The sequence below is a fragment of the Mauremys reevesii genome, linkage group 1, assembly GCF_016161935.1.
Source record: "Mauremys reevesii isolate NIE-2019 linkage group 1, ASM1616193v1, whole genome shotgun sequence".
In the NCBI taxonomy this organism is placed as follows: domain Eukaryota; kingdom Metazoa; phylum Chordata; order Testudines; family Geoemydidae; genus Mauremys; species Mauremys reevesii.
The window spans coordinates 3046129-3058999 of record NC_052623.1 but is presented as its reverse complement, the minus strand read 5'-3'; the positions used below and the strand labels follow the sequence as shown (position 1 = coordinate 3058999).

The window sequence follows — 12871 nt, the reverse complement described above, 5'->3', positions numbered from 1 at the left end:
GAGCAGGTGTTTCTCCTGAGCTGCTATCAAAGGCGTCCAAGTCTTTCCCCTGGGGTATGTTTTAGTTGGGATGTTTCTCTCATCACATGTCCTTGTAAAAGTTTATTTTTTCCCCCTCTCAGACTTCGAGCAAGTGGATGAATGAGGGACTCCCTATCCTGGCTCTCATTGCATTAAGCCACAATGATGGATAAGCACTATCCACACTTTTGTTTCCTGCTGGTGCCTCTTAAGCTTTCCCCTGCAAAAAAGTGTAGGAATTATTAATTCAGGCAGCACAACAAAATATGGAATTGGATTTAGTAGGGTCATTGTTCATAGTTATTCTTTCTGAATAATGAAAATGTACATTTTTCAGTGTGTGAAGAGAGATCAATCTTCTTATCCCATGAAAACAGCTTCCACTATTGCATACACAGTCTCATATTAACGTTGTCTCTCCATTCAGGCACTTCTACTGCGACCATCACCCAACGTCCTGGGAACACACAGGAAGTCAGGGGAGCATACAGTAAATGCAGGAGACACCCTTATGCCTCAGAGTTGGACACATTCTCCCCTACGCGATGCCAGATTCTAACACAACTTACTTCACCAACCCCTCCACCTTCATCCTGTTGGGAATTCCTGGCCTAGAGGCAGCCCATGTCTGGATCTCCATTCCCTTCTGTGCTGTGTACACCATAGCCGTGTTGGGGAACTTCACCATCCTGTTCATTGTGAAGAGGGAGCCGAGCCTCCATGAGCCCATGTTCTATTTCCTCTGCATGCTGGCTGTCACCGACCTGGTCATGTCCACATCCACCATACCCAAAATGCTGAGCATCTTCTGGTTCAATTCCAGGGAGATCAGTTTCAGTGCCTGCCTCACCCAGATGTACTTCCTTAACTGCTTCTCAACGATGGAGTCTGGAATCCTCGTGGCCATGGCTTTTGATCGCTACATGGCAATCTGCAATCCTCTGAGATATTTAACGACCCTGACAAACTCTGCTGTGGCCAAGATAGGCCTGGCTGTGGTGCTGCATAGTGGCATACTCTCATTACCCTATCCCTTCCTGGTGAGGCGGTACCCATATTGCAGAACCAATATCATCCCCCACTTCTATTGTGAGCATATGGCCGTGGTGAAGCTGGCCTGCGCTGACATCCGTATCAATAGTTACTATGGGCTGTTTGATCTTTTCTCTGTGATCGGAGTGGATGTGTTTTTTATCGCCGTGTCCTATACTCTGATCCTCCGGGCCATCTTCCGCCTCCCCACAAAGGATGCCCGGCTCAAAACTTTTGGGACCTGCATCTCTCATCTTTCTGCCATCTCAGCTTTGTACATCCCAGATTTAGTCTCCTCTCTCATTCAACGGTTTGGCCACAATGTGCCACTTCATTTCCTCATTCTTATTACCAGTGTGTACCAGCTGGTGCCCCCCATGATACACCCCATCATTTATGGGGTGAGGACCAAGCAGATCCGGGGCAGGCTGCTCCACCTCTTTACTCATAAGGGGGCCTAAATGTTTTCTCCTTGTGCTCTGGCTCATAAATTAAGCTGGTTGGTCCATGATGTGATGGCTCCTCCCTGAATCACTTACTGGACAGACAGAGAGACATTAAACCCTTTCCTGTCCTGACTGTGCTATGTCAATGTGATGAACTGGGGAGTCAGTCTATGTACACTACACTGGGTTGCCACCTTTCTAATTGCTCGTAGCTGGATCCCTGGAATTACAATTATGCCCCATCTCTTTTGTCAAGCCTCGACCGTGTGTCTTCTCCCCAAGGTCCTGCCCATGTCACTTGCTCATGCCTTCCTCCCCCCCTTCTCAGCTGCGACCCAGATATCTCTAAAAACAATGTGATTTCATAACTTATGGCAAGTCATTTAAGGGGCATTGTTTAGTGTTAACATTTTAATGTTTATTCTTACTTTGTTACTAACTCTGTGCAGAGAGAGACTCCTGTGATCTGCCGCAGCTCTGGGAAGGGAGTGGGGAATAATTTGTTACAGCAGGAGGCATATACACCTGAGGTCTAAAGAAGAAGATCAGAATGGCCATACTGGGTAAAACCAATGGTCCGTGTAGCCCAGTAGCCTGTCTTCTGACAGGGCTCAGTGCCAGGTGTGACAGAGGGAATGAACAGAACATGGCAATCAGCCTGTGATTCATGTGGAGCAGCTCCACAGAAGGAGGCAGAAGCCCCAAGCCGAGACTGCTTCAGCTTCATCTGGCAGGAGTTCAAGCCTCCAGCCATAGTAGAAGTCACCGGGGGAAGGGAAGGGCCCTGGCTGCAGCAGCAGAAGAGCCCCTCAGTTCAGGCTGCCACAAGCCCTAGCCACAGCCACAGAGCGGAGGCAGGAGCTGTTGGGGGGAATGTGGAGAGAAATGCTGCTCATTTTTGTCCTCTCCATCTTCCATACTGCTGCCATCCAGGGGTTGCTTCCTTTTTCCCTGCCTTTGGATGAACCTCAGGGGGATGGTTTTTTTTGTGTGCCCTCCCTGACCCTTTAGGGGCTGCTCTCTTCCCTCCAGCTCCCTTTCCCTTTCTGCGGCACCACCGCTACAGTCGCCAAACCAGTGGTCTGCTCTCTCTTTGCCCATCTCCATGGGAGCAGGGTCATAATAGCGGCCCAGCCAGAAAATCATCATAAGTCAACCACTGTGCTGCTGGATGAGCATGACCGTTTCTGGTGGACAGCTGCGATTTCATGGGTAAGGTGAAATTCCTTCTACAGCATTGGGGAGACTTCTATCTCCTCTTCTCAGCCGCAAGGTCTGTTTTGGAGGAGTGGAGGGGAACTGAGAGGGAGGACATCTTGGTCTACCGGCGGGCCAGCAACTTCTGTTACAAAATTTTCAGCTTGGTCAGCGATTGTAGCAAGGTCGGCTGGGGATCCTCCTGCCCATGAGGATCCTCCTCAGCGCTAAGAATGAAGCCAACCATCTTTCAGCATTGAACAACAGAGGCTCTAGGATGTTCTCCATGTTGCCAGGAGTTCTCCTTCCTTTGTGATGTAGGGTGCTGCCACCACCAAGTGATTTAAACAAACATTCTGGGACGGGCCACTTGCGGAGTTACCAACTATGGTTTGTAACCTACCCTTTAAATAAGCTTCTGTACCCAGTGACTGGAAGATTGCTAATGTGACACCAATATTTTAAAAAGGCTCTAGAGGTGATCCAAGCAATTACAGATGGGTAAGTTTAACATCAGTACCAGGCAAATTATTTGAAACAATAGTAAAGAATATAATTGTCAGACACATAGATGAACATAAATTGTTCGGCAAAAGTCAACATAGTCCTGTAAATGGAAATAGTGTTTTACTAATGTATTAGAGTTCTATCTATCATTAGCCTGAAAGGTCGGGTGCCCTGCCGGGGTAGTTCATAGTCCCATATCTTCGCAACAAACGTCATGAACCATGACAACCTCTCCTTTTTTCAATTTTTGTACACATTGAAGCTGTGGGGGTTCTAGAGGCCAGAGTGTCCATTGGCTTCTTATCCCTATCCAAATATCAGGTGTTATTCCAGGAGCACCGAGTATAAATCAGCTAGGATCTCCAGGTGGTTTAATTTCCCAGACATCGCAGTGAATTACCCAATCTCACATACATCCTCCCCACAGACCTGGCAGGATTCGGTATGTGGGAGCCCACACCCCTCCAACCAGCCCGTACGCTTTGAAGCAGCACTGCAAGTGTCTGCATTTCTACCGTGAAACCTTCCAAGTATGTCTCCAAGGCCACAATTCAGATGGCATCCCCGAGGCATTTGTAAGGGCAGTGGGCCAAGTCTGATGCTCAAGATCACTCCGAATGGCCATCAGCTGGTCATTCAGGAAATTCTGAATCTCTGAGCAGGCCAAATCTCACTGCAATATCTTCTCTGCTTCAATGATGTTAAGTACCATCCTTGTTAGCAATTCCTGGTTATGGAGCTGAGGGTGGAGATAACATGCAATTCACTGATTCCAGTCTGTATGTGGGATAGCTGTACTCCAGTAATAAGTCCCATGACTTTCTCCAGCTGCCCTAGTTTTTCCTCATGCTGTTGGCCCTTGTAAAGAGTCCAAATTGCTGCTGCACTATTGGCACCATCCCACAGGCATTCACTCAAATCTCTTTTCCTTCTTGAAAAGACCCATGCCCTTTGCTCTGCTAACCAAATAACAGTGAGGACCCCTTCCTTCCAATATATTGCAGGCTCTGGGAACGGCCATCATGTCAACATTGTTATGAAACCCACTCATCTCAATGACGAATTCTTGAAGCTTGTTTGTAGTGATCTCATACACTTCAATCTCTACTGACCCATCTGTTTTCCACTCAGTCTTTCACTTGTATGAGACACTCAGAAACTTAAAAAATATTTTTTCCAAACAATATTTAAATAAATCATTAAGGTGTGAAGGCCTTGGCCATTGAGTCCCATCTGAATATATAGGATTGTTGAAATTTGGGTAAGTTACAGGTGTGGTAGTGGTTGTGGAGGAGCTGGTGGGGGCAGTGTCCGTTGCCACAAGGCGCTTTTGGTATTCATCATTTGGAAGCCAATTAGGCAGGGCAGTACAGTCTGATGGTACTTGTCCATAAGTGCAGAGCCTAGCCTGTAGGGATATTAAAGAAGGTACTAACAGTGATTCCCCCAAGTGACAGTGACCCCCCAGTTTCACCAAGTGCAGAGGTCTTTTAATTCTTCTGTTGGGGCTTGTGGGATCCTGTCCGCAGAAAACACTGATTGTATCGGTCCTGTGAAAGATACTCTATTACTATGTATAACTTACAAACAAGTTAATTAACTTTGTCCTTGAAGTAAACACTATGCTAGCCTTAAGCTGTATTTGATACAATGTTAACAAATAGACTCCCACCCTCTGTGATTACAGGGCCGGGAATCTCATAGGAATTAACACACACCCCAAAAGTGGTGGAGACAGTACATTAAATATGGTTAAGATATGGAATGTATGTTGATGAATGTTTGATATACGTGAATGGTTAGGGAGGTGCCAGCCTGGAAAGGATCCATTGGCCGAAGAATGTGTCAAGTGGATCACCAGACAACCCCCGGAGGGTAAACTGGGATCCACCCGAAACAGCTGGAAGGAATGTGCCACTTTAGACAATGTGGAGCCACCAGGAATGTGCCATCTGCTAATTGAGCCAACAACAGCAGGATGAAATGGTTCCCATAGACTAACAAAGGAATTAATTCCTATAAAAATGGACTCTAAAAACTGAGGACTTTGAGTCTATAGTTCTGCTGCCAGCCTCCAGGAGCATCAGGTGCATCTGACACAGACTCGGCTCCATCCTCATGACCAAGATACCTGGCCAGTAACTTGGCATGAGCAACTTCTAGGCTGGTAACTATAACACCTATACAGAACCTGAATGAATGATTGTGTGTGTGTGTGTTTGTGTGTGTGTGTGTTTGTGTGTGTGTGTGTGTGTGTGTAAGGAATAAATAGTGAGAGGAATAAGCAGTTAAACAACGTTGTTTGCTTTTATCTTTTGCTTTATTATTATATTTACAATAAATGTGGCATCTTTGCCTTATCACTCTTAATAAGATCCTGCTGGTTTTTATTATATTGGTATAACAAGCCCAGCCCACCACTCAACCGCACACTCCCAATCACAGTCCCTCCAAATTCCTCCCTGCCAATATACAATACTCCGTCTCCTCCACCAGGGCCGATTCTTAATGTCTTTTATAGTCAGGAATCCATGGATCTTGGCAGTTTTGGCAGAGTGAGTGTTCCTTCTTTCCCGGTATGGTTGTGGTGCAGGATCATGCAAGAGACAGGTTACTAGCATGTCACACTGTAGTGGTTTGGTATCTTAACAGATGCTGGCTAGATGATGGTTCTGTGGACAAGGGAGAGGTTACTAGCACTTCACCTCGACTTTGTTTCCCATTGTCCAGGCAGGAAAGAGGTATCAGAAAGAGAGAGAGATTGATCAGTAGTCGGAGCTGCATTATCTTGAGGTGGTCGGGCCTTTTTGCTGTGAGACATGTGGGTCCAGGCAGTCAGGCCTTGACACTTCACGGCGGTGTTGATAGTCAGCAAAACTTGATAAGGGCCTTTCCTGCACGGGGTTAGAGCGGTCTTTCGTTGATGGACCCATGGTTCCAATGAATGGCAGGGCTGCTCAGGAGCCTTAGGTAGTGCCTCTTTCACCTGTGAATAAAGAGAGCTAACACATTTCATTAATGCTCTGTAACACCAGCAATAGAATCTGTCCTCAGACCCTGAAGCACAGACGGCTCACTCCCACAATCAGCATGGAGACATTCCTGTTCCAACACCATTGTCTTCCTAACAAGCTGGCCACACACAGCCACTTGGTTATAGGGCTGCTCAACTTTCTTAACAGCTTCTACTCCATCTGAGACCTTCTCTAAGCTACCCACACTGGATCTTTCAAAAGGAAAGTCAGTTGATCCATTTACAACATAAAATTTCTGGCTGTTAGGAGCTGAAACTTTGTTGATTAAAGCAACAAAGAATCCTGTGGCACCTTATAGACTAACAGACGTTCTGCAGCATGAGCTTTCGTGGGTGAATACCCACTTCTTCAGATGCAAGTGGTGGAAATTTCCAGGGGCAGGTTTATATATGCAAGCAAGAAGCAAGTTAGAGATAACGAGGTTAGTTCAATCAGGGAGGATGAGGCCCTGTTCTGGCAGTTGAGGTGTGAAAACCAAGGGAGGAGAAACTGGTTCTGTAATTGGCAAGCCATTCACAGTCTTTGTTTAATCCTGAGCTGATGGTGTCAAATTTGCAGATGAACTGGAGCTCAGCAGTTTCTCTTTGAAGTCTGGTCCTGAAGTTTTTTTGCTGCAGGATGGCCACCTTAAGATCTGCTATTGTGTGGCCAGCGAGGTTGAAGTGTTCTCCTACAGGTTTTTGTATATTGCCATTCCTAATATCTGATTTGTGTCCATTTATCCTTTTCCTTAGAGACTGTCCAGTTTGGCCGATGTACATAGCAGAGGGGCATTGCTGGCATATGATGGCATATATTACATTGGTGGACGTGCAGGTGAATGAACCGGTGATGGTGTGGCTGATCTGGTTAGGTCCTGTGATGGTGTTACTGGTGTAGATATGTGGGCAGAGTTGGCATCGAGGTTTGTTGCATGGGTTGGTTCCTGAGCTAGAGTTACTATGGTGCGGTGTGCAGTTACTGGTGAGAATATGCTTCAGGTTGGCAGGTTGTCTGTGGGCGAGGACTGGCCTGCCACCTAAAACCTGTAGGAGAACACTTCAACCTCCCTGGCCACACAATAGCAGATCTTAAGGTGGCCATCCTGCAGCAAAAAAACTTCAGGACCAGACTTCAAAGAGAAACTGCTGAGCTCCAGTTCATCTGCAAATTTGACACCATCAGCTCAGGATTAAACAAAGACTGTGAATGGCTTGCCAATTACAGAACCAGTTTCTCCTCCCTTGGTTTTCACACCTCAACTGCCAGAACAGGGCCTCATCCTCCCTGATTGAACTAACCTCGTTATCTCTAACTTGCTTCTTGCTTGCATATATAAACCTGCCCCTGGAAATTTCCACCACTTGCATCTGAAGAAGTGGGTATTCACCCACGAAAGCTCATGCTGCAGAACGTCTGTTAGTCTACAAGGTGCCACAGGATTCTTTGTTGCTTTTACAGATCCAGACTAACACGGCTACCCCTCTGATGTTTGTTGATTAAATCACTTTCACACCCTTCAGTTGCAGTAAACTGCTTGCACAGATTATCATGAGGATTCCTTTCCCTATGAGCTTTTCAAAGCAGCAGTTCACCCCTCTCAGAAATTCTGCCCTTACCGTTTTCACCTAGAGCTTGCTCTAAAGGAACATTTTCCTGAGCAACCACAGGCTCTTTCTGGGTTTCACTTACATTCAGAACCACCTCTGTCCCATCAGGCAGATCTCTACACAATCCCCTTTCAGGCAAACTCATAGACTTTCTAGATAACAGGTTAGAAGCATTCTCCTTTCCCTGGCCATGAACAAGTTCAGAAATCTTTTCCTTCTTGCTACAAGTTTTCAAACTGTCAGTAGGTAACACAATTAACTCACCTTTTTGCTCTCCTTGTGCCCTGGCTAGGGTATCACCCTGATCACACAGAGTTTCTACACACTTTTCCAACCACACATCAGCAACTGGCAAACTGCAAGCAACAGAATTGTCTGGTCTTTGGGATTTTGCTACGACACTAATTGGATGCACCCTAGTCACAGGGCCATTCTCCCCAGCAGACACAAACTTAGGACCATTTCCTTTCTGGGCTTTAGTTGTATCCACAACCAACTCTGAGACTATTGCACTATTCTCAGTCATCACAGGCTGAAAGGCACCTTCTGTCTGCTCCACAGACACAGAAGATCCGGAGACACATTCTCCTTTACCAGACACACAGCTTGGGATTTCATTTCCCTTGTCCCAGCACCAGGGCTGTTCACAGACAACTGCTTGGAGACCGAGGTAGCTTCCTCCATAGGCAAGTCAATACCCCTGACAGACACAGGCACATTCCCTTCACTGTCACATTTCTCCACACAGGACACAGGTAAGGGACAGGGACACTCCTCTTCCACTATCCCTCCCTTCACACACTGCTGACTAGACACAGCCACCAGTTCACCAGGCTCCCGAGGCTCCTCCAAACTTTCCCTACCAGGCACATGGCCACTCCCCACAGATAAGCTGCTGCTTTTTTCACTACGCTGAGCTACTTCCAGCAAATCACAGTTACCCATTTCAGGTTCACTTTTACAAGCTGTACTAGCCACCAAGTCATCACCCATCACAAATCTACCCTCTCCTTCCTCAGTTAGAGCTTCCACCTGACCATCTACTTTAATCTGCTCCTGAGAAACATTTTCCTGACCAATAAGATCTTTCTGCTCTTGATCTAATTCCAGATTCACTCCTGAGACATCAGACAGACATTCAGAAACTCCATTCACAGCCACACTGCTTTCTTGTGCAGACAAACCTTTGGAGCAACCCTCCCCAGGCAAATCATTGTCCACAATAGACACAGGTTTAAGATCATTCCTGTCCTGTGACTGGCTACCTGGACTGAACAAGGCTTTAACATTTTCCCCAATCAAAAGATCCTTCGGCAATAACTTCCTTACCCCAGCTATAACTTCATGCTTAGCACCATTCAATTCGAGGTGGATTCTGGCTAAAGGCACACGGACAGTAAACTCATAGAGAACTACAACAGTCACACTCTGATTTGGTAAATAATCTTCCTCTCTGACAAGATCTGTTTTAACAAGAGTGATGTTAGAAGCCATAATTTGCCCTAAACAGCTTTTACCATTGACTTTTACACTCTCTATGAATTTTCCATTACCACTCCCATACAGAACACTGGCACAATTTATGGGGCCACCCTCTACTGAACTCACAGTAACAGCATTGACATAAAAGGTAGCCGTGTTGGGGTACATTTGCTTACACCCAGACAAGTGCTCAGAGTTATACAACATACCAACATTGTTACAAACTGGACTTTCAAGAGGATAAAATTTCTGCTGTTCTTCCCTTGCTTCTTTGATTTGGAGCTAGAGTCTAGCCATCTCCTGTTGCATCTGTCGAGTTTTCTCCTCAGCAGCCAGCAGCTCCAGATGCCCCTTACGAGCTTTTTCTTCTCTCTTAGCAGCTTCTTTTTTAATCTCAGCAGCCTCTTTCTCCAGCTGGGCCAAGGCTCGCTTCTCTTTCATTTGAATTTTTGCCAGTTTTTGCTCATGTTCAAACTGCAGGCTGTCCATCAGGGCTTGCAGTTTCATTGCTTCTGCTGATGCTTTATGGCTCATGGTCACTGATCTTTAACCAACCAAACTCTCAATCCCAAATTTCAAATTTGGATAGCGTGGGGTTCTGTCCCAAAGCTTAATTGACCTGGTTCTGTGGATACAAGCACGACTACGCCACTGTGATGATGCGGTTCTGGCGGGACCCCACAGATAGTGCCAATTTAGGACCAATTGCTTAAACAGTGTAGTTACAGCCCAAGGCTGGGGTTTTTCCACCTCTAAGGCAAACCAAACCAGCCAGACAAAGAGGACTTTGGTCTCACCCCACTGGCTAACCACAAGTCACACAAGCAATTCCCTTAGACACTCCAGTTTCCCAGTATCACTACCAGTGCCACTCATCCTGGGGATGAATGGTTATGAAAACCAACACCCCAGTAAAAGAAAAAGGTTCTCTCAATCCCAAGGAGCCATGCCCCAGACCCAGGTCAATATACAAATCAGATCTTACCCACAAATCACTCTGTTGCCAATCCTTTAGAATCTAAAATCGAAACATTTATTTATAAAAGGAAAAAGATATAGATGAGAGTTAGAATTGGTTAAGTAGAATCAATTACATACAGCAATGGCAAAGTTCTTAGTTTCAGGCTTCTGACAGCGATGGAGGAAACTGCAGGTTTAAATCAAGTCTCTGGAACATCCCCTGCTGGGATGGGTCATTCAGTCCTTTGTTCAGAGCTTCAGTTTGTAGCAAAGTTCCTCCAGAGGTGGGCAAGTCCCTGCATACTTTGCTGAGTTACAAGGCGTATCTGCCTTCTCTCCATGGGTCAATTGCATAGCTCATGGTCCTTAATGAGCCATCAGGCAGGCTAGGCAGAGCTAACACCAACTTGTCTGGGGTGTCTCCCAGAAGCACAGCACAAATTTGAACTGATCCCTGCAGAACCCAACTTGTTATGTCCTTCTAGCATCACTGTGAACCACTGATAACTACTCTCTGGGAGCAGTTTTTCAACCAGCTATGCACACACCTTACAGTAGCTCCATCCAGGCTGCATTTCCCTAATTTGTTAATGAGAAGGTTATGCGAGACTGTATCAAAAGCTGTACTAATGACTATATATACCACAGCTACTGCTTCCCCGCATCCACAGGGCTTGTTACCCTGTCAAAAAAGCTATCAGGTTGGTTTGACATGATTTGTTCTTGATGAATCCATGCTGACTGTCACTTATCACTTCATTATCTTTTAGTCGTTTGCAAAATTATTCCATAATTATTTGCTCCATTATCTTGCCTGGTACAGAAGTGAAGCTGAACTGGTCTGTAATAGCCTGGGATTCCCTTATTTCCCTTTTTATAGACAAGCAGTATATGTGCTCTTTTCCAGTCTTCTGGAATCTCCCCTGTCTCCCATCACTTTTCAAAGATAGTGACTAATGGCTCAGATCCCTCCTCACTCAGTTCCTTCAGGATGCATTTTGTCAGGCCCTGGTGACTTGAAGTCATCTAACTTGTCCAAGTGATTTTTAACTTGTTCTTTCCATATTTTACTAGATGAATCTTCCCCATTTTCACTGGCATTTTGTATTTCAGGTGTCCAAACACCACCAACTATCTTGGTGAAAACTGGAACAAACAATGGTTAATCACCATCACTGCTAAATATTTGGCCCTAATTTCAAGCTGGAATTTGCCTGGCTTCAGCTTCCAGTCTTTTGGACTTGCTCAGCCTTTGTCTGGTAGATTACAGAGCCCATTATTACCCCTGATTTTCTCCAAATTAAAGTCTCTGCTTGATCATCTTTTTGATAAGTTAAAGAGATACACACCTTCAAGTATAACGATCCAGCATTTACTCTTATCCTCCAATCATTTCTGTGGGTCTCCAAGTTTTAAACATCTTTTTTCAAATGTGGACCCCAGAACTGGATGCAGTTTGTTTCACCAATCCCATGCGTTTCACCAATCCTTCCCCTGCTCCAACTCACCAACTCAATATTTTCCACTATTAAATCAATGGTCTCTGAGAAATCAAGGTTTGTTGCATCAGTGTCGTTCCCTTGATCAACCAATGTGTACTCTCATAATAGGATGAAATCAAGTTTATTTGACAAGATCTGTTTCAGTTAAATGCAGTTGGTGACTGGTAATACTTATATATCTAACTAATCCCATACCAGCTTCTCCATTGTTTCTTAACCTTGTCAATTCTTTTATAAAAAAAAACAAAACTATTTCTGTTTATTTTTAATACTTTATATATAACACAGGAATTGACATAAATCTTTTCCAGGATTTCATTTGTTCTTAATATAATCAATAACCTCATTTTTGTGATCCATAGCCCTGCAAACATGGAGTTTTCCCAGATGTCTTAATGTTCTTTATCAATTTTCCTAACTTCTGATTTCTATTGCTGGCCAGTTATTTCCCCTTTTTCCTCATTGTTACATATTGCTTCCCTCCCACTAATTCTTGCCTTCACTTTACCACTGAACTGAGTTTTTACCCAAAGTTGTTCACTTTGTTGACTCTGGAATTGAGAGTTTTCTGATATCTAATCAAATGTTATCAAAGAGTTACCAATATTCATTCATATTTTTCTGTCTAAGTGTTTCCTCTCAATCAGTTTTGCTGACAATTTCCCTCATTTGTAGGGAATTAGTTCTCTTGGAGCTCTAAGTGTCTATCGATAGTATTGGTTGGGAACTGTCCATTTGAATGTAAATCAGTTTCATTTTTTTATTTTCCTCTCCTATATCATATGTTCTCATCTTTGTCTCTTGAGAAAAATAAAGAGTCCCAGACTTTTCTATCCTTAATAGACACTGGGTAACTAAAACTGAGCACATTCCCAAATATGTTATGCTCCATCCCATATCTTGGGATCTGAACATTCTTTTGTTTTGTTCATTGCTGCGAATGAGCAGGTGTTTCTCTTGAGCTGCTATCAATGGTGCCCAGGTCCTTCCCCTGAGGTATGTTCTAGTTGGCATGTTTCTTCCAGCACGTCATCTGAAAGGTTTGGTTTTTTTCCCCTCTCTGATTTCGAGCAACTGGTTGAATGGGGAACTCCCTTCAC

At 44.8% G+C, this 12871-nt stretch overlaps 1 protein-coding gene across 1 annotated transcript; it reads left to right on the top strand.

Annotated features, from left to right (window-relative positions):
• The first annotated feature begins 566 nt into the window (after positions 1-566).
• LOC120377882 (olfactory receptor 52K1-like) lies at positions 567-1514 on the top strand. Its single transcript, XM_039497084.1, has one exon. The coding sequence runs from the start codon at positions 567-569 to the stop codon at positions 1512-1514; it is 948 nt and encodes a 315-aa protein (XP_039353018.1).
• The last annotated feature ends 11357 nt before the right edge of the window (positions 1515-12871 follow it).

What these genes read in the sequence shown, in the direction of transcription:
- LOC120377882 (XM_039497084.1), top strand. Translation starts at nt 567, where the DNA reads ATGCCAGATTCTAACACAACTTACTTCACCAACCCCTCCACCTTCATC.